Here is a 21484-nt window from a genome sequence, read left to right as displayed (position 1 = left end):
ACATGCAGCTGCTGGGTGACCTTGGTCCAATCACACTTCTCTGAAGTCTCTCAGCCTCATTCACCTCACAGAGTGTTTGTTGTGGGGGAGGAAGGGAAAAGGAGATTGTTAGCCGCTTTGAGACTCCTTAGGGTAGTGATAAAGCGGGATATCAAATCCAAAGAGCAGGGTGCTGTCATCTGGGCAGCCCTGGACTTCCATACAAGCTTGTGCCCCAGGGAGGTCATTTTGGTGCTGCAAATGCAGGAGTTTGACTTCACCCAGAAGTGCACTCTGTTGTCTCTCAAGACAGATTGATGCCAATAAAAATACACATGTACACACACATGTGTATCTACCAGTATGGTTTGGCATTAGCTGTGCAGTATTTCACAGTATGGCAGCCATATTTAAAAAACCGCTAAGCCTCTTGGAAGTCTCCTAGAGTACAGACATGGCTTCAAGCTGACTGTGGTGTATAATATACAGTTCTTTCATTCAGTCTCACCAAGAGATTTTAAATACTAGGTCTGTACTCGCCCTCAGGTTCTTGTACCACAGTTATCTGCCACTTACGAAGGGTAGACACCTGTACAATTGGCAGCATTCCCCCATAAAATATTCACAAGCGACAAGAAAAATTGCCATACCCTATCTGAGAGTGACAAGTGAAAGAAGTAGTGACAAGTCATACTGATGCACACCTTTCCTGACTAGATATATGTGTATTTAGCAGTATGGTCTCAGAATTGGACTCTTGAATGCAAAAGTGTACTGTGGATTAGTGACCCTAATTTTGTTGTGTCTAGGTTTAGTATATGACTCCCAGAATGTTCAGCACCCAGATAGTAAATTGGAAGCCCCACCACCATCAGCAATACCAAAATTTTAATCAAGGTGTGGGGACATGCTGCCCTGAGTAACCAAGTGACCCCTGCAAATTCAAAAGCTGACCATCCCTGGCCTAAAATAAGGTGTATGTACAAACTTCATGGCTGCTGGTTTCTGCCAGCCTTAATGGCATCTTTTGAACTGAATAGCAGTCTACTTATTCAGCACCAGGGGTGGAATTCAGCATCACTCTCTTATTCCATCTGGTCAAGCATTTGAGTTTGCAGAACAGAAAGACACCCCCCCCCCCAAAAAAAAAACCCTTTCCCCATGCTCTGCTCTGGAGGATCTTCTGACCAGCACCCTGAGCCAAAGGCCCCTTCTCTTCCATGGAGGTCAACAGGGGTGGAGGAAGAGAAGGGAGGAAAGCCCTATAGAGCAAGCGGACGTCTTAGCACAACACTTCCGCTGACAGGGTCAGGTTAGGTGAATGGCACCACCAAGGTCCCACCATCTTATGACATCCAGCTTAGTGTGGCTTTAAAAACAGAGAGAAAAACTCTTTATATACACTCCTAACTGAATTCTCTACATGACACAATGAGGAAACAGGTACTACAGTAGCTATAGAAAATGGTCATTGCTGGTTTATTTGTTTAGAAGCCTCTAGTACTGGTAGTGGGAATGTTTCAACATACAAAGTAAAAGGACAGAAGGTGCAATCTGGGTCATCACTGAGGGTGTAGAATCCACAACAGGAAAACCAGCCCCTTCCCTCAGCCTGAAATTCTATCCCTTTCACCCCCTTCATCAGACTCAACCTTTTGTTAATGGAACTCAGTTCTACTCCTTTTAAGATCTACGACCACTTGCCCTAATCTCATCTTTGCAACTTCCTCTGCGCTCGGTCCTCTTGCTTCTTACACATACTGGAATACCACTACAGCGTCTGGTTTACATTGAACACTCACTCCTGTTACCCTCATTTCCAGCTCAAAAAGGTCCCAGCCTAGAAACCACCCATATTTCCTCCTACACAGTGACAACCTCCAGTAAGGCAGCTCTTCTCAGTTTCAAAGGGTGAAATTCAACACCATGCTAAGGTGATTGTTTCTTTTTGGCTTGCCAGATGGAGCAATCCCCCGCCCACTGTTCCAGAAGTTCTCCTGACCTCCCTAGAGCCAATTTCATGGGACGTGCGGATGAGATGAAGAGAAGCCCCACACTAGAAATGGAGGTTCGGGCACTGGGTTTCTGTGGACAGGCCTCATTAGTTGAATCCCACCCAAAATTACACTTCCTGAAGGACAGACGTCTGGTATTCCATTTTCCAGCACAGACTTCAGACTATGCTGTGATTCTAAAGTGCGGGAGAGACGCAATGCCCTCTAGAAGCTGTTGGATTTAAGCTGCCATCAGCCGCAGCCAGGATGGCCAATGATCAGGGGACGACGGCAGGTAGAATCTAATTAACTTCTTAGAGGGGCACAAGTTACCCTAAAAAGCCATAAAAGCTTAGTGCTTTTAGATAATATTTTGAGACAGCTATTCCTGGGTGAGCACTTCTGTTTTGAGGGGGTTCATTCACACAGTGGTGAGGCTAATACTGGAGCCCAAATGATTGTCTCTGCAGCAATTGCGGCCACACTTTTACACCCAACAAAGAGTTGGGTCATACAGAAGCCCGCTTCCAGTATTTTAAAAAAACTAGTGGATTCAATAAACAGTACAGTCTCATTTGCTCTCTGTTTCTCCTAATATCCATTTGGTATGCAAAAAGTTTTTGAGTATATAAAAAAAACTTGATTATAGTTTCATTTATATTAAAACAAACAGGGGTGACAATTAAATGCTGTGTGGCAGTAATGTACCCTTAAATGCAACCACATGAGCAAGAACATTATTTCACAAATTTTTCCGCCTCGACACCCCACTCCCTTTCTTTGCCCACAAAGAAGTCACAAAGGACAAAAATCAAGTTTTTCTGCGGTCAGGTCAGAACTGAAGGAAAGAGACGAAGAAAAAAATATATTAAAAATTAAAAGCAGTAGATTTGATAAAACGTTGAATCTGCCGACTTAAACAAGAAAGGGTGAGAGTTACGAATAAAAAACGTCCAATAACTATATAAAATAAACCTAACTTCTTTTAAAGGGGAGAGGGCCTCTAAGTTATGCAAAGCAAGGAGGCCACTTTCTCCTCCTCTCCCACCTTAATTTCCCCAAATTATATACAGCAAAGGCGCAAGAATGCAAACTGAGGGTTGGAGTGGATGAACTGAGGTTTGTGGCTATACGCTCCTCACACAGTGTTAAAGAAACGCCCTACTAACGTTTAAAACGGCAGGTTTAGGGAAATGCAAAAACCCACTGTTCCCAGAGTTTCTGAAGCTTGGGTCCAGAAGGCTTAGGGCCCCTCACTTTGTGATGGGATACCCTATTTCTCCTGCTCCAGGGGAGGACTGGTACTATATGGCTCTGCAAGCCCTCTTTCCCATAGCCCTCTTGCTAAAGAGGCAGCAGCTCAAGCTCTCCCAAAATATGGAATGTCGGGCAAAGGAAGGGGCACAGCAGTAGAGGGGAGAAGCCTCCAAGATTTGAGGGAGAGGAATACTCAAGAGCAGGAGCAGGGCACGGTGAGTAAGGGCGGGAGCCTTCTCCGGCTCCTCTTCCACTGCCAAAAAATCCCAAGCGCTGCCATCACGAATCATCTTCCATGCTGAAACTGGAGCGGCGGCTGCTGCCCTTAGAGGCGCCAGGCGAGACGGAGGAGAGGAGCGGATCAGAGGCACCCAGCGGGGACAGAGCGGTCCCATCGTCCATGAGAACATCCTGCAGGGCTCCCCCGTCGGAGCCCAGAGCAAGGCCCAGCCCCAGTTCCTCTGCCGTGAAGGGCAGGTCCAGGGACTCTGCAAAGGAAGGAACCGGATCTCCTCCCAAGGGCTGCGTCAGAAGCCCCTGTGCGGAAGTCAAGGGCAGCCCATGCATCTGCACCTGCAGTTCCAGCTCCTGGGGAAGAGACCAGAGACGGGAGAGTGAGACCCAGCAGCAGGCCTGAACTACACCTTCTGCATCCCGCCCCACCCCTGCCCCCTCCTGAGCACGGCACCCGCTTCTTCTACCTGCACTCGCAGCTGCAGGCTGCGGTTGGCCTGTTCCAACTTGCGCTGCCGGAGTTCCATCTCTTTCGAGTGCTGCTGCTCTTTCTGCAGCTTCCGGATGTAATCCACCGAGGCTTTGAGGATGGTTCCCTTGTTCCAGCGCATCTCCCTAGGGAGGAGGGGGAAGAGGAGCTAGTCACCTGGGCCAGCAAGGTCTGTGCATTCCTTTTTCCTTCCTTTTAATTTTATTTATTTATTAAAGTTCTTACGTTACATCGGTAGAAGAGAAGAAGAGTTTGAATTTGATATCCCGCTTTATCACTACCTGAAGGAGTCTCAAAGCGGCTAACAATCTCCTTTCCCTTCCTCCCCCACAACAAACACTCTGTGAGGTGATTGGGGCTGAGAGACTTCAGAGAAGTGTGACTAGCCCAAGGTCACCCAGCAGCTGCATGTGGAGGAGCCAGGAAGCGAACCCGGTTCACCAGATTATGAGTCTACCGCTCTTAACCACTACACCACACTGGCTCATTATCATATTACATCGCAAGGCTTATTATACTATAATTTTCAACATGTATACAGTGGTACCTCTGGATACGAACGGGATCCGTTCCAGAGCCCCGTTCGCATCCTGAAGTAAACGTAAAATGCGACTGCACGTCTGTGTGTGCGTGGGTCGCATTTCACCGCTTCTGCGCATGCGCATGATGTCATTTTTGAGTGTCTGCGAATGTGCAAGCGGCAAAACCCGGAAGCAACGCGCTTCGTTACTTCCGGGTCGCCATGGAGCACAACCCGAAAATACTTAACTTGAAGCTACTTCACCTGAGGTATGACTCTACAAAGCTTATATACTGAAAGGGGGGAAAAGAAATAAATAACAAGGGCAAAAAACTATTCCAGAATCATTCATACACACACACACACACACACACACACACACACACACACACACACACACACCACTTTGGACTTCCTGTCTATCCCATTGCATATTCCTTTTTTACAAATGAATGTACTCTTATTTTTGTATATTTCTTTACATTTTATCTAATACATTCCTATATCAATATGTACCCTTGGTCTTATTTCTCAACTCAGTCCCTCTCCAACGTCAATCGAATGCTAGCACAGACAGCGAACCTTTACTGCATTTTTGAACATATATCTTATATCTATTCCACTTTTCCTTAAATTTTTGTTTTGAATTGCCTCTCAGGCTATTTGTCAACTGTGCCATTTCAGCAAATTCTTGTAGCTTGTTATGCCAATCTGCAATTGCCGGGACGTCTTCTTCCTTCCACCCCTTTGCTACCAAAGTCCAAGCTGCAGCCGTTGCATATAAAAATACCTCCTTAAAGGCATTTGGGATGTCCCTGCCAACAATACTTAACAGAAATGCCTCTGGTCTTTTTAGAAATGCTTCCAAACTTTTTTTTAACTCATCATAAATTAAGGTCCGTGTTATGTAGTGAAGTTTCACCCTGGGCCAGCAGGGGGATACTGTAGATAGTTTTCACTCAGGTCCACGTCAGTTATTTTAGGCGGGAAACTCTGGGTTGTTGTTGCTACAATGTTGACAGCCGGCTGCCTATAAAAGCAGGCCGGCTGAGCTGTTTGCTTTTCAGTTCTGTCCAGCTTACAAGTAAAGAGCTGCTCTGGAGAAATCGCTGTGTCGTCTGCTATGTTTGCCCACAACTTAACAGTCCGTGCGTTCCAATACATACATACACACACACTAAGAAGAATTACTGGACCAAAGTCCGGTTGAGTCCAGCATCCTGTTTCCAACAGCAGGACAGCCAGATACCCCTGGGCACTCGCAAGAAGGGCACCAAAAGGATGCCAGCCCTAGAATCTGCAGCCCTAGTTATCATGGCTAGTGGACTAAGCAATGTAGGACCTCCCACAAAATGTTGCTGTGTGTACATGGCTGGCTGGCAGGCTCCCTACCCGCTGCCAGGATACTCCATTCCTTCCTTCCTTCTCTTCCCCTGCCAGTCAGTCAGTTTCCATGACCACTGGGCATGCCAAGTCCTCATTGGTTTGTTTTCTGAGTTTTTCCTTTCCCTGCCACCCAAGGGATTTTATCCTAAAGATTTTGGAGCTTCTGCAACTTTGGGGTTGCACCAAGCCTGCTGACACCTCCCCACTTCTATGCAGACGGTATCATTCTGGCTACATATGGAGAGGCATTCAGAGAATGAATCCTTCATGGGTATACAGACATATATACAGTGGTGCCCCGCAAGACGAACGCCTCGCAAGACGAAAAACCCGCTAGACGAAAGGGTTTTCCGTTTTGGAGGCGCTTCGCAAAACGAATTTCCCTATGGGCTTGCTTCGCAAGAAGAAAGCCCATAGGGAAATCTCCGGGGACCTCTTTTAAATGCTAGCGGTGGGGAGCAAAGCCTTCCCCCCCCCTCCGGCCTTCAGAAGAGGTCCAGGAAGGCCGGCGGGGGCCGAAAGGCTTTGCTCCCCACCGCTAGCATTTTAAAAGCAGTCCGGGATAGCAGGGAAGCGCTTCCCGCTATCCCGGATGGCTTTTGAAGGCAGGCGGCGGGGGGGGGAGCAAAGACTTTCGCCCCCCACCGGCCTTCAGAAGAGGTCCTGGATGCTGCATTTCTCCGCTCTCCCGGGAAGGCAGGCAGGGGGGACAAAGACTTTTGCCCCCCACCCGCCTTCAGAAGAGGTCCAGGACCTCTTTTGAAGGCCGGTGGGGGGCGAAAGTCTTTGTCCCCCCTGCCTGCCTTCCCGGGGGCTTTTAAATTGCCCCGGGACAGCGGATAATTCCTCCACTGTCCCGGGGCGATTTTAAAATGCTAACGGGCAGCAGCGCTGCCGCCCGCCAGCATTTTAAGATCACCCCAGACAGCGGAGACTTCTCCGCTCCTGGGGCGATTTTAAAATGCTGGCGGGCGGCAGCGCTGCTGCCTGCGAAGCCTTCACTGCCGCCCACCAGCATTTTAAAATCGCCCCAGGAGCGGAGAAGTCTCCGCTGTCTGGGGTGATCTTAAAATGCTGGCGGGCGGCAGCGCTGCTGCCCGCCAGCATTTTAAAATCGCCCTGGGAAGTCTCCGCTGTCCCAGGGGCTTTTAAAATGCTGGGGGACGGCAGCGAAGGCTTCGCTGCCGCCCGCCAGCATTTTAAGACCGCCCCGGGACAGCGGAGAAGTCTCCGCTGTCCCGGGAAGGCAGGCGGGGGGGGGAGCAAAGACTTTCGCCCCCCACCGGCCTTCAGAAGAGGTCGGGGGACAGACTGTCCCCGGACCTGGTCTGAAGGCGGTTTCCATAGGAACGCATTAATTGATTTTTAATGCATTCCTATGGGAAACCGTGCTTCGCAAGACGAAAAACTCGCAAGACGAAAAGACTTGCGGAACGAATTAATTTCGTCTTGCGAGGCACCACTGTACAATATATTCTACTCAGCACTGTATACACTGGTAAGATATAGCTCAAAGGACAAAAAAACTTGCCACCCAAACAGACAAGCTATCAATACTGAAGACACATTTAGAATACAAAGCAGTTAGAAGGTGGGTGAACGCACTGCCACCAGCCTGATGCCCCCCCCCCCCCGATATTTTGGATTACAACTCCCATCTGCCCCAGTGAACACAACTCATGGTGGCTTAGGGCCTTCGTATTTACAGGACCGCCTCTCCTGGTCTGCCCCGCAGAGGACCTTAAGGTCCATGAATAACCACAGTTTAGAGGTTCCGGGCCCTAAGGAAGTCAGACTACCCTCCACCAGGGCCAGGGCCTTTTCAGTGATGGCTCCAACCTGGTGGAATGCTCTGTCGCATGAGACTAGGGCCCTTCAAGATTTAACCTCCTTCCATCGGGCCTGTAAGACAGAGCTATTCCGCCTGGCCTTTAATTTGAATTCAGCCTGATCTTTTATTTCCCTTCTCTTCCCTCCCCCTCCCCTTTTATGAAGATTACCCGCTCTGAGACCCCACAGCTAATTCTCCCCTGGCCTCCTCGCTGGCCCAAGTAGGACCGATTCAGCCAGCTAGGCCTGGGGATTATCTAATGCTTATTTCCCCCTAAATTGATTTCTGAATTTTGAATTTTATTGTTATTCATTTTTTTATACTGTATTTTATGCTGCTTTTACAATTACCGTATTTTTCGCCCTATAGGACGCACTTTTCCCCCTCCAAAAATGAAGGGGAAATCTGGGTGCGTCCTATGGGGCGAATGAAGGTTGGAGAGCGAGAGGGGTCGGTGCGCACTGACCCCTCTCACTCTCCGGGCTTCAGGAAGACATCCTCAGCCTAGGTGGATAGCAGCCCGCTTCCCGGAGCGCCGGGCGCGCTGAAGGCAGAGTGCCCGGCGCTTCGGGAACACATCCACAGCGTGGGGAGCCCTGCGGGAGCCCTGCAGATAGCAGCCTGCCGCCCGGCGCAAAGGGCGCCCTGAAGCAGAGCGCCCCTCGTGCCGGGCAGACATCGGCCAGCCCCACAAGCTCAGGGGACAGCGGGGAGGCGCAGCACCGCCATCCCGCTGTTCCTCGACCTGGTTTGGTTTCCCCGACCTGGTTTTGGGGGGGAAATAAAGGGGATTTTCCCCCCCCTTTATTTCCCCCCCAAAAAACTAGGTGCATCCTATGGAACGGAGCACCCTATGGGACGAAAAATACGGTAAGTGTTTTAAATTTGTTGTTAGCCGCCCTGAGCCCAGTTTTTGAACCGGGAAGGGCGGGGTATAAATAAAAAAATATTCTTATTATTCTTCTTATTATTAGAGCTGTAGCCCAATACTTCCAGAGGTGCCAGGTTGACAGAGGGTGGCCTACACTTTCAGGCTTCTCAAGGGAGGGGAACTCACAGCCTTCCTTCATGCACACACCCCACCCAACAAGCCCTCATCTCATGGTGCTGAGCGGTTGTCATTCATCTACTATACTTACGGATCATTCGATTTGGGGATGAGAGTCCCCAGCTCTTTGATACGGTCGTTGATATTGAACCGCCGCCGCCGCTCAACTGCCAAGAAGGAGAGAAACGTAAGTGGCACTAGATATCATTAAAGCACAGCTACTCGTCTTATCTTTATTGGTTTAATAAAATGACACAAAAAAACTCATTTCCACAGCACTTTCCAGAAAGCAAAGCATTTTGCCGTTCGATCAACTCATTTAACCCTACAACAGCCCTATAAGGTAGGCTAGGCAGAGAATGCGGTACCCTGCCCAAAGCCAGCCAGGTATTTCTCTCTGCCTGGTACACCTCCAAACCTCAAACTATACCTTACTGGCATGAGCCCTGGATTTAGGACTGGGTGTATGATGAAATGCCACACAATTAGAGAACCAAGTGGAACTGGGCACCAGATTCAGCTTCCCAAGGATCTCAGGTTTCTTTAGAGAAAGAACCCAGGCTTCCAGCCCTTATGGTTGTAAAGATAGGCTTGTAAACATGTAACAGTGCTGGATTTACGTTTAAGCTAAACAAGCTATAGCTTAGGGCCCCCAAAAAATTGAAAGGGAAAAAAACTGGATGTACATTTCCAAAATACAGTGATACCTCGGTTTAAGAACTTAATTCATTCCGGAGGTCCATTCTTAACCTGAAGCTGTTCTTAACCTGAAGCACCACTTTAGCTAATGGGGCCTCCAGCTGCCGCCACACCGCCGCTGCACGATTTCTGTTCTCGTCCTGAAGCAAAGTTCTTAACCCGAAGTACTATTTCTGGGTTAGCGGAGTCTGTAACCTGAAGCGTCTGTAACCTGAAGCATATGTAACCTGAAGCGCATGTAACCCAAGGTACCACTGTATAAGATAAAACCTACATACTGCAACAGTGTTTTGTGTTGGGTAGGCTCCGATTTGTTATGTGCAAATGGCTTTAGATACCTGTTAGGTCCATAAATTGCCATATAGCATATATTCAACACAAAAAACAGCCACAATTTGTTGTTGACAAAGGACAGCTGGACATATAAAGGGCCCCATTACCTTCAGTAGCTTAGGGCCTCATCAAACCTAAATCCAGCCCTAGCATGTAGGCAGCACCGCTGGTGAAGTCTCAGGTGCCCAGCAGACTGCTCAATAATATTTCCAGTAGTCGGGAATTCAGTGACCTAAGTAGCTCCTTGTTCCTCCCCACCACCATCAACAACATATGAAGGAGAAGCTGCCTGAAGAGGCTTAATTTCCATAATTATAAAGGTTGCAAGAATCCAGCACCTTTTGGCCACAGAAGCTGGGGGATCTTGGTGCAGGATTTGCTCCTATTGTTGTGCCACAGCCTGTTCCAGTACCACACAGGGTGCTTTTTTCCTCAGTGCTTGTGCAAAGTCTAGGCTTATACATGGTCACAAATGCAGCTTAGATACAGGACCCAAATGATGTGTTGGTGCATCACACAAAATGTTTGGGGAAATGCAGGGGAGAGAGAGCGAAGTTACATTGGCTGCTACCAAACAAGCTGAGTCAGCCAATCCTGTTCTTAACCCATCAGATTAGCCCAGGGCATACTCTGTTAACTGGCTCAGCCAGTTTGCACACTCCTACATTATCAGGTCCACAAGCCTAGCAGCCTTGCACTTCTACTTCCTCTCCCGACACGGGTTTGAGTGGTGTCAACCAACCATCCCTCATTCCCCGCCCCGCTTTTGGATCAATCCAAGAGGACCAACCAGTTTAGCATCGAAACCTCCAAACATACACATTGGTTAACACCACCACAAATTTCCTCTTGCCCTTTGCTTTAAAACAATACAGTGGTACCTCAGGTTACATACGCTTCTGGGTACATACACTTCAGGTTACAGACTCCGCTAACCCAGAAATAGTGCTTCAGGTTAAGAACTTTGCTTCAGGATGAGAACAGAAATCGGGCTCCGGCGGTGCGGTGCAGCAGGAGGCCCCATTAGCTAAAGTGGTGCTTCAGGTTAAGAACAGTTTCAGGTTAAGTACGGACCTCTGGAACAAATTAAGTACTTAACCTGAGGTACCACTGTAATAGGTAACACAAAATTTAAAATATGCGTTCAGGTTTGGTAGGTTAAAATGGACCAAAGGCATTCGAGTAACTAACACACCAAAACAGTAGAATGTACTGCAGGGGTCAGCAACCTTTTTCAGCCGGGGACCGGTCCACAGACCTTGTGGGAGACCGGACTATTTTGAAAAAAAAATAATGAACAAATTCCTGTGCCCCACAAATAGCCCAGAGATGCATTTTAAATAAAAGGTCACATTCTACTCATATAAAACCACACTGATTCCCACACCATCCGCGGGCCAGATTGAGAAGGCGATTGGGCCAGATCCAGCCCCTGGGCCTTAGTTTGTCTACCATGGTGTACTGTATCAACTCTACCTTAGCCCCAAAATTCTACCATCCTAGGATAGCTCAGTTGATAGAGCATGAGTCTCTTAATCTCAGGGTTGCTGGCCAAATTCCTGCATTGCAGGGAGTTTGGCTAATGAACCTTTTGGTCCCTTCCAACTCTACAGTTCTATGATTCTATGGCAACTCCCCTCATCTCTGAACTTTGGCCATGCTGGTTGGTGATGAGACTGATCCTCTGTCGGGGACCCTGGGGGAGCTGCCATCAATCAAAGCAGAGTATGCAAACTGTCTTGAGTCAGTATAAGGCCCCTTTCTATGTACCTACAAGCTTCTCCGCCCAAGTATGCAATGCTTAAAGGTAAAGGGACCCCTGACCATTAGGTCCACTCGTGACCGACTCTGGGGTTGCGGCGCTCATCTCGCTTTATTGGCCGAGGGAGCCGGCGTACAGCTTCCGGATCATATGACCAGCATGACTAAGCCGCTTCAGGCGAACCAAAGCAGCGCATGGAAATGCCGTTTACCTTCCCGCCGGAGTGGTACCTATTTATCTACTTGCACTTTGATGTGCTTTTGAACTGCTAGGTGGGCAGGAGCAGGGACTGAGCAACGGGAGCTCACCCTGTCGTGGGGATTCGAACCGCCGACCTTCTGATCGGCAAGTCCTAGGCTCTGTGGTTTAACCCACAGCGCCACCCCATGCAATGCTTAGGTTTCGAAATAACAAATAGATAACTAAATACTCTCCTGCCGTCACCAAGGTATACAGCACTCCTTATCCTCAGAGCAGGCCCACTGAAATTTGCAGACATGAATAACTTTGCGTCCATTCATTTCAGCAGCACTTAAGTGGGACACAACGCAATATCGCTTTAAACATTTTTAAGATGGCATTTTCACCAGTAAAGGGTACTCACTCAGATTATGGTTGTCTTTCTTCTGCCTTTCCTTCAGGAACGCTTTGGCTTCATTTTCTGCTAAGGAAGACACACAAGCCACAAAAATGATGGTCAGGGGTGACTCTGAAGTTGCTACCCCTTCCCAGCCGTACAGCCTCTTGCTTCTGCTGAGCCCTGATGGTTTGGAAGGCAAGAATCCCCAGTACCTGACATCTCTCTCTTGATATTGGGCAGGTCAGCCGGGCAGGAGTTGCTAACCGTCACAGCTGGCTCCATCATTCCTGGGTTGTTGTACACATCCAGGAGGTTTCCAGAGACTGGCAGCTGCACATAATCATAGGAAGAGTTCAACTTACCGTATTTTTCGCTTTATAACACGCACCAGACCATAACACGCACATAGTTTTTAGAGGAGGAAAACAAGAAAAAAAATATTCTAAACGAAATAGTGGATATATGATTTTTGTGGTTCATGCTGTGGCCACAGACATGTGATCTGACAGTGAGTTTGGAGTAGCCCAATGCAAAAATCCTGAGGATCCATGTGGATCCATGCTTTGTAACCACAGAGGAGGGAAGGAGGGGGAACCATGGATCCTCTGCTCACGACTGCAGCAGATCCCCCCCGCCACCCGCTGGCATTCGCTCCGTAACACGCATAGACATTTCCCCTTACTTTCTAGGAGGAAAAAAGTGAGTGTTATGGTGCAAAAAATACGGTACTTTCACATGGATAAGACTGGCCCAAGTGAGAAGTGGGCATGGTCTCCAGGCCACAGAGCTCTGACACCACCTTGGCATCTCTCTGCTCTTCAGTGTATTACAATTCACCCAACAGCGCTGCACACAAGCTGGCTCCAGGTCCCTTTGGGGATTTGGTTAAAACAAGATAGACGCTACCGCGATTAACAAAAGAGAAATTTATTCAGCAACGGTATCCTCTCGTTTTTATCAGAGCTGCTGACGAAAGCAGAAGCTGAAAAGTTTCTCTGCATAAGTAAGATTTATTAACTTCCACCCATTAATGCAACAGATTAAATCAATGAACTGTTTTTTTAAAAAAAATTATAATAATCAGTTGAGAGCCCTATAAGTTGTGCTAGCTATGGCTGGAAGTTCTGATCCACTTCCCCCCACAATCACGCCTCTGCCGAGAACCCACAAAAAGGGCTACTCACAGTGCTGGGCATCTGTAGGCCTCCGTAGTTAAGGATTTCATCATTGTAGCTGGATTCCAGGCTGATGATCTCATCAATTACATCATCAATCTAATTTTTAAAAGGGAAGCAGTTAAACCTGAGATAAGAGACCTTAATCAGAAGTCTTTATAAAAACAAGGAGGGAGGGACAAACAAAAGGTAATTGAGGCAGAGTTTTACTCACCTCTTTCTCAGAGCTGGAGCCAATGTTCAGCATAGCCATGGGGCTATTGGGGGCACTGCCAGGACCCCCTGCCACTCCCGGCTGCTTGGCCAAACCATGTTGGGGCTCAGGAGCAGAGGCAGCCTGTGGGGAGCAGGTGGAGGCCCCCGGACTTGTCCCAGCTACAGCCTGTGTTGCTATCTTGCTCCCCATGGCAGTGGAGAGGTACTGCTTCACCTGTTGCCTCTGCGCCTGTTGGATGTGATACTTGGTGGGGTTCTCCAGGTGGGTCTGGACCTAAGCTCAGAGGTGAGAAGAGAAGGGCCATTAGCCACAGGAAAAAGAACGCCAGCCAGCCAGAACTCAAGCGACTGAAGCCCAACCTCTGCACTTACGAGGGAGAAGGGTTCATTTTCGAAGAATAAGGAGCAACTGAAGGGGCAGCCTATGTGCTTGCCAGGTGTTCTGGACTATCCCTGCCTTAGAGCATGCTGCTGACTCTTCCATGGGATCCTTCTGCCCATCCCTTGAGCTGGGCTGAGCTCAAAGCGATGAGGAGAGTTAGAGCCCAAAGCATTACGAGGTACACCATGTTGATAAAGTAAGGGTAAAGGGACCATTAGGTCCAGTCGTGACCTACTCTGGGATTGCGACGCTCATCTCGCTTTATTGGCCAAGGGAGCCAGCGTACAGCTTCCGGGTCATGTGGCCAGCATGACTAAGCCGCTTCTGGCAAAGCAGAGCAGTGCACGGAAACGCCATTTACCTCCCTGCCGGAGCCGTACCTATTTATCTCCATGTACTTTGACTTGCTTTCGAACTGCTAGGTTGGAAGGAGCAGGGACTGAGCAACGGGAGCTCACCCTGCTGCGGGGATTTGAACCGGCAACCTTCTGATTGGCAAGTCCTAGGCTCTGTGGTTTAACCCACAGCGCCACCCGCGTCCCTTATAGCATGTTGATAGCAAACCCCAAAGAGCACCTCAGCTGGCTTGAGACCCTAGAGATAGTCACGCTCAACAGCAATCGTAAAAGACACAGATTGTCTAAACCAGTAATTCTTAAAACTGAGCAGCATAAGTGTCAGGGAACTGCCATCGGAGCCAGAGGCGGAGGGAAGGCTCCAGAGCGATGCCGGAGAGGGTCCCAGCAGGGAGAGAGGCAGCCCATCTGCTGGGGAAGGAAATCAGCGTAACACCAGGGGTGAAGGGGGGCAGATGGGGGAATTGGAGAGAAGGCTCCAGGACTCTTCACCGGAGACCAGTGGGGAGAGCACGGGTCCTCCGCTGCCCACACCCTCCCTGCGGAGAAGACTTCCGCGCAGGGAGAGTAGGAGGAGACTTGGCGTCAAAGAACTTCTTTGCTGGAAGAAGTTCAAGAAACGCCCACTGACGGATTCTGCCAGCGATTGAGACAGCCACGGGTGAAAGGCTGTCCAGAGAGAAAGGGTTCAACCGGGTAACCTAGCCAGGAGCGGCGGCAACTTACGCACGAGCAACCCCTAGAACCATTACAATAAGCATCAGCAGAATGAGCCTAGCCTTGAGTAACAACTGCTGGACATGGATTCAGCCACAAGCAAAGGCCGGTGTCGGCGGAACGCAACTTGGTTATGTTATCTTGGTCATTAAGCAGACGTGAGCTCTCCAAATAAAAGGCAGGATGGAAATGTTTCAAAATAAATAATGCATTTGAAGGGAATCAAAGAGAGATCAAGCCCCTTCATGTCACGGGGCAGAACCACTGACCCACCAAGCCCGCCAGCTCCGCTGGTGGGAGTTGCAGTCCAAAAACCTCTGGAGAAATACCACATTGGGGGAAGGTGACTGAGCTTCTTCCCGTACTGATCTACCTAAACCAGAGGCCACCAATGTCATGGCACTGGGCATGGTGCCCGTGAAGCCTCAGAGACCCCCTTCCCTATGTAATCCTCATAGAACTCTAGCCCTTTGGTTGCCATTGATCTGATTCTGAATTGATTTTAGAATGTCTTTTAATTAATTGATTGTGATTTTATGTAAACTGTGCTATTTTTATTGTTGTTAGCTGCTCTGAGCCTGGGTTTGGCTGAGGAGGGAGGGATATAAATAATAATAATAATGATGATGATGATGGTGATGATAACGATTACTATTATTATTACTATTATTATGTTCGCTACCTCCCCAGCAGTGAGAATTGCTACTTTTTTCTCCCTTGAAATGCACACAGAGCTTAAGGAGGAAGTTGGAAGAGAACTGTTCTTTCCCACTTCCTTATTTCGCCTTTATTGCACTTTTCAAGGCTCTGATTCCGCTGGATCTGACCTTTGGGGAAAGCATTTGCGTGTGTGGGGGGGTGCACACTTCCTTTTTGTTTCTCTGGGTGGGGGCTGATCCAGGGGAGGGGAGAGAGGAGTGACTGGAGAGGGAAGCCCCCACTGAAAAGTTCAAATGTACCCACGGATCTAAACAGTCAATGAGCACTAACCTCAATGGTACCACAAGCACGCAGCAGAAAGACGATTCAATGATGACTTATGCTAGCCAGCTCAAGCCATCAACCATTTCATGGCCATCTTACACTTTTCCCTGTTACAGTGCTGTAGCATCCCACCCCCAAAGAAGAAAATGCCCCCACTACTAGGCCACCCAGCCCTCCTCCTGCCACACAGTCCCTCTGGGCAAGATCAGAGCTGACTACCAACCCTCCTGGACTTCCTCTCTCCTTCCGACTCACCTTCAGTACCTCCACAGGAACCTGGGCAGGGGCAGGGCGGGCCAGGGGGCTCATGGAAATGGCGGGCGTGGAAGGGGCCGGTGGCGCCGGAGTGAACTGTGCCGCCTGCTGCTGCTCCCGGCGCTCCTGTTCTTGCGTCTGCGCCCGCATCAGCTGCTGGCGGAGAAGCACGCGGGACGACATGGCGGGACCCTGAGCTGGGGCACTCGGAGGGCTGCCAGAAGAGAGGAAGGAGAGAGAGAGAACATTCAGCAGCCATCAAGGAAATCTCACTACAGTCATACCTCAGGTTGAATATGCTTCATGTTGAGCAAATTCAAGTTGCGCTCCGCGGCAACCCGGAAATAACGGAGTGAGTTACTTTCGGGTTTCGCCACTTGCGCATGCGCAGGTGCTCAAAATGACGTCACGCGCATGTGCAGAAGCAGCAAAAAGCGACACGTGTGTACACAGACATGCCGTCGCTAGTTAGGTTTGCTTCTGGATGCGAATGGGGCTCCGGAACGGATCCTGTTCACATCCCAAGGTACCACTGGACCAGGGTTCTGCACACTCCTGTAATGAAACTACAGTCATACCTCATGTTACGTTCGCTTCATGTTATGTTTTTTCAGGTTGTGTCCCGCGGCGACCCGGAAATACTGGAAAGGGTTACTTCCGGGTTTCGTTGCTTGCGCATGCGCAGAAGCGCAAAGTGACATCATGCACATGTGCAGAAGTGGGTGGGTGGAGTTTGGGAATCCAAAGGGTACATAAATATAGTTTGTTCTGTTTTTACTTTGCTTTGCTATTGGTATGGAAATTGGGAAAGTCGTGGAAGGGAAATTTTGGTCGACTTTAGGAAAAATGTTTAAGAAAAAATAATGAGGTATAAATATTGATGTGTAAATTTGGATAAGTTAAAATTGGTTATTAAAATGGTCTAAACTAAATGAAAATAAGGTTTGTAAATATAAATTGAGGAAATGGAAGAAAGAAGAAAAGTAAAATAATAACATGTTAGAATAAATTAAATTAAGTCAAAATGGAGAAGTAAGTTAAGGATTTGCTGAGCTAATAATTTAAATTGGAATACAAGAAGGGGAGGCCTGAGGAGGTCTGAGAAACAAGTTAAAAGAAAATAAGTATTTGAACTTTTAAGTGCTTTTAATTGTTTTTAAGTTTTGGATTTTTGTATTTTTGTTATCTTTTTGTTTATATTTTGTTTTTGTTTTTATATGTTTTCTCCTTTTTTTGAAAATGCTAATAAATATTCATTAAAAAAAAGAAGACGTGGCGAATCGCAACCCACGCGTGTGCAAACGCTCCACTGCGGGTTGCGCTCTTTTCATGTTGCAAACGGGCCTCCGGAACGGATCCTGTTTGCAACCAGAGGTACCACTGTAGAGACAAGATTCCCTGACCTAGACAAACGACGCAGAACAAAACAGGCAGTCGAAAGCTGATGTTACTAACGAAACCTTAGATCAAGCACGTTAGAGAACTATTTTTTTTAAATGTATAAAACTGGGAGGTCAGCCTCAGAGATGGAATAGAAATAAAAACCTACCGAATAGGAGAATTTAATGTTGAATGTCAATAGAATACTTAATGCTGAGATTCTGATCCATTTGAGTGTACATCTTTGTCAGACAACAGTTCCGTCGGTTGGTAAAGTTGTTTTAAAAGATAAATTTGTTTTCTACAATTTGTTCTGCACTGGATTCGGTTGAAGGTTAAATATTTGTCCCTATCGCCATCTTGTGTCTCTAAAAATTTGAAAAAAAATAAATGGAAGCTACAGGTGGGGGGGGGCTGATGTTACTGAATTTTATTTGGATAAACGTTAAATTATGCAAGCTTTCCTTTTTTAATATGGAACAAAAATACATTTTCCCTTCAAGTTCAGGCATGAGGAACCTGTGCCCCACCAGATTTAGCTGAACTGCAACTCCCATCAGCTCTAGAAATTATGGCAAATGGCATGGGTTGATGGGAGTTGTAGTCCAGCAACTTCTGGAGGGTCACAAGTTCCCCACATCTGCTCATGATGTTTTTCACAAGGAACACGGAGGGTACAGTATAAGCAAGTCGGACCCCTGACAATTGAGTCCAGTTGCAAATGACTCTGGGTTGCAGAGCTCATCTCACTTTAAAGGCTGAGGGAGCCGGCGTTTTTCCGCTTCCACAGACAGTTTTTCCGGGTCATGTGGCCAGCATAAGCTGCTTCTGACGAAACCAGAGCAGCGCACGGAAACAGCATTTACCTTCCCACCGGAGTGGTACCTATTTATCTACTTGCGCTGTGTGCTTTTGAACTGCTAGGTTGGCAGGAGCAGGGACCGAGCAACGTCACGGGGATTCGAACCGCTGACCTTTTGATTGGCAAGCCCAAGCGGACACAGTGGTTTAACCCACAGTGCCACTCACATCCCAGGATTCTCCAGTGAGCAATGCCATCTAAAAACCATTTGAAGCATTGCTTCTCTGACCTGGGCAATGCGTTTCCCAAAGATTGTTCCCTCCAGCGTCACCATGGAAATCGTTCTCCCAACAATCTGTCAAACCTTGCAAATCCTCTCTCTCTCTCTGTTGTTATTAATTGCTTGCAGGTAGCCTTGAAACCCGCCCTCTAGCACTGATGTCATGGGCAGAACTCAGCTCTCAGTTTAAAGGGGCTCTCCCCTTCTTCTGCTTGCACAGAAGGAACGACTGGAGGAGAGCAGTGTTGAATTCCACATTGTCACTCAACATAGATTCCACTCTTTGGCAGGTTTTAAATAATTGCACACGATTCTTTAGAGAAAGAATCTTGTGTAAAATTCTAATATTTGCAAGAATATTATTTGTGTGAATGAATTTGTAAAATCAATTTTTTAAAAAATTAAAAAAGACTGATTCCAGCTCAGCTCTGTTTCTCATGGCTTGCTCCTGTAGAGCTACTCTTCCAGTAAACGTCAAGGAAATACACAACTATTTGACTTTCCAGAGACATCTGAAGGCAGCCCTGTATCGGGAAGATTTTACTGTTTGACGTTTATTGTGTTTTTAATATTTTGTTGGGAGCCACCCAGGATGACTGGGCAACCCAAATCAGATGGGTGGCACATAATAAAATTATTATTTTTTATTATTATAATTTCAGATTTCAACAAAGGCTAGAACCTCCAGATACTTTTTATATGCTCTGGCATTCCTTTATGTCCTATGTATCAAAACCATCATTTTCAAGACAACCCTCGTCACAAGCGTGATAGATTTGGAAGTAGACTTGATGATCTGATAAAGTTGATAATCTTTACTTGAACTTCGTTATTTTAACTTATGTGCAACTACTCATTCTAAATGCCTATTTTATATTTTTGTTTTTCATCTTTTAATTTGCCTGTTGTTATAAATGTTCTCTCTCATACACATTATAAAATGAAATAATAAAACTTTACCAACAAAAACAATAATAATAAAGATCACAAAGTCTAATTTCTTTCCAGCCTACAAAATACCAAGGTCTGTCTTCATTTTTGTTTTTTAAAAAGAGGAGGTGGTAAATAAGTTATGTGAGTGGGGACTGAGCAAGTGCCAGGAGTTTCATTCTAGCTTTAAAAACTACACAGACAATTTATAAGAATGGGCTTTGTGTTATTGATTTTCTTTATTTATTGGACTTATTACCTGCCCTTGAACCCAGAAGGTCCCGAGGCAGCTGACAACATTTTCATTACAAAAGCAACAAATCAAACAAAACATAGAAACTTGTAAAACTTGTCATGAACCCACAACCCAGCAGAAGGGACTATAAATCAGTTCTATAAATCAGTCACCTCCACAGACCCGAACGAAAAAGTACCGTATTTTTTGCTCTATAAGACTCACTTTTTCCCTCCTAAAAAGTAAGGGGAAATGTGTGTGCGTCTTATGGAGCGAATGCAGGCTGCACAGCTATCACAGAAGCCAGAACAGCAAGAGGGATCACTGCTTTCACTGCGCAGCGATCCCTCTTGCTGTTCTGGCTTCTGAGATTCAGAATATATTTTTTCTTGTTTTCCTCCTCCAAAAACTAGGTGCGTCTTGTGGTCTGGTGCATCTTATAGAGCGAAAAATACGGTACATCTTGACTTGATGGTGACCTACTGACATGGGGGACCACCGTATATCCAGTGGAAAAGAGTTCCACATCCAGTGTGCTGCAACAGAGACGGCCCTGAGCACAGAGGCTGATGAGGTCCGTTCAGCCGTTCACTGAGGTCCAGCTCCGAGGGCCTTCTGGCAGTTCCCTCACTGCGAGAAGTGAGGTTACAGGGAAGCAGGCAGAGGGCCTTCTCGGTGGTGGCGCCTGCCCTGTGGAACACCCTCCCATCAGATGTCAAGGGAATAAACAACTATCTGACTTTTAGAAGACACCTGAAGGCAGCCCTGCTTAGGGAAGTTTTTAATGTTTAACACTGTATTTTAATATTCAGTTGGAGCCACCCAGAGTGGCTGGGGCAACCCAGCCAGGTGGGTGGGATATATATAAATTATTATGAATTATTATTACAGTGATCCGTGCGAGATGCACATTCGCAACCTGCAGCATTCGCAACCCGCATCTGCGCATGCGCGAGTTGCGATTCAGCGCTTCTGCAAATGCACAAAGCGTGATTTAGCGCTTCTGCGCATGCACAACTGCTGAAACCCGGAAGTAACCCATTCCGGTACTTCCGGGTTTCGGCAGTCCGCAACCCGAAAAAACGCAACCTGAAGCGGTTGTAACCCGAGGTATGACTGTATATTATTATGAACAAGCAGGCCACCTTTGCATATGTAAATTAAACAAGTAGTTGTGGGTGCCATTAAAGGATAGGAAATTCCATTAACTATCCATACAGTAACAAAATAAATGAACAAGTTTGGCTGCTTTGATCATTGTGCTGGGAGTATGTCCTGATCCGTAACATGAACAGAGTACAACATAACTGCAGCTGATCTGCAGATCATCAGACTAAATTAATACCCAGAAATGCAGAATGAGGTTGCTGCCGTAGGATCCTTAAAATCAGAGCTTCAAGAAAGAGGAAAATGGGCTGGGGGAAAGAGGGAGGAACATTTTCAGGCCCCCTTGGATGTGAGGAAGAAACTCAAAGATATGTGGTCAATTTCTGCTTAATAATTAGCCACAAGAACGGCAGATCCCTGTGATTAAGGGCCTATCTCCACACACTGGTCATAGTCCTTTTTAACTGCAGCCCCCAACCCTTCTCCTCCAACACACCTAATCTCCCTGCATTGTTCTCTTTCCCTGCTCTGCAACCAATAACTCTGAATCTC

General features: G+C 47.3%; 1 protein-coding gene across 2 annotated transcripts in view; it reads right to left on the bottom strand.

Annotated features, from left to right (window-relative positions):
- Nucleotides 1-1435: 1435 nt before the first annotated feature.
- The window catches only part of TFE3 (transcription factor binding to IGHM enhancer 3), a 34833-nt gene continuing 14784 nt past the window's right edge, over nt 1436-21484 (bottom strand). The window contains exons 3-10 of one of the 2 annotated variants that reach the window (XM_083719281.1): nt 16199-16412; nt 13503-13778; nt 13298-13387; nt 12326-12443; nt 12138-12197; nt 8831-8906; nt 3932-4079; nt 1436-3818 (exon numbers count right to left, since the gene is read on the bottom strand). In XM_083719281.1, coding sequence (XP_083575407.1) covers nt 3510-3818; nt 3932-4079; nt 8831-8906; nt 12138-12197; nt 12326-12443; nt 13298-13387; nt 13503-13778; nt 16199-16412 — 1291 coding nt within the window. In that variant the 3' untranslated portion in view covers nt 1436-3509. The remainder of the gene's footprint in view (nt 3819-3931; nt 4080-8830; nt 8907-12137; nt 12198-12325; nt 12444-13297; nt 13388-13502; nt 13779-16198; nt 16413-21484) is intronic. The other variant, XM_083719282.1, reaches the window with a different exon arrangement.

The sequence above is a fragment of the Podarcis gaigeae genome (genome assembly GCF_964106915.1).
Source record: "Podarcis gaigeae genome assembly, chromosome: 17".
Lineage (NCBI taxonomy): Eukaryota > Metazoa > Chordata > Lepidosauria > Squamata > Lacertidae > Podarcis > Podarcis gaigeae.
The sequence above is the reverse complement of the archived record's forward strand: the minus strand, read 5'-3'. Positions and strand labels throughout refer to the sequence as shown.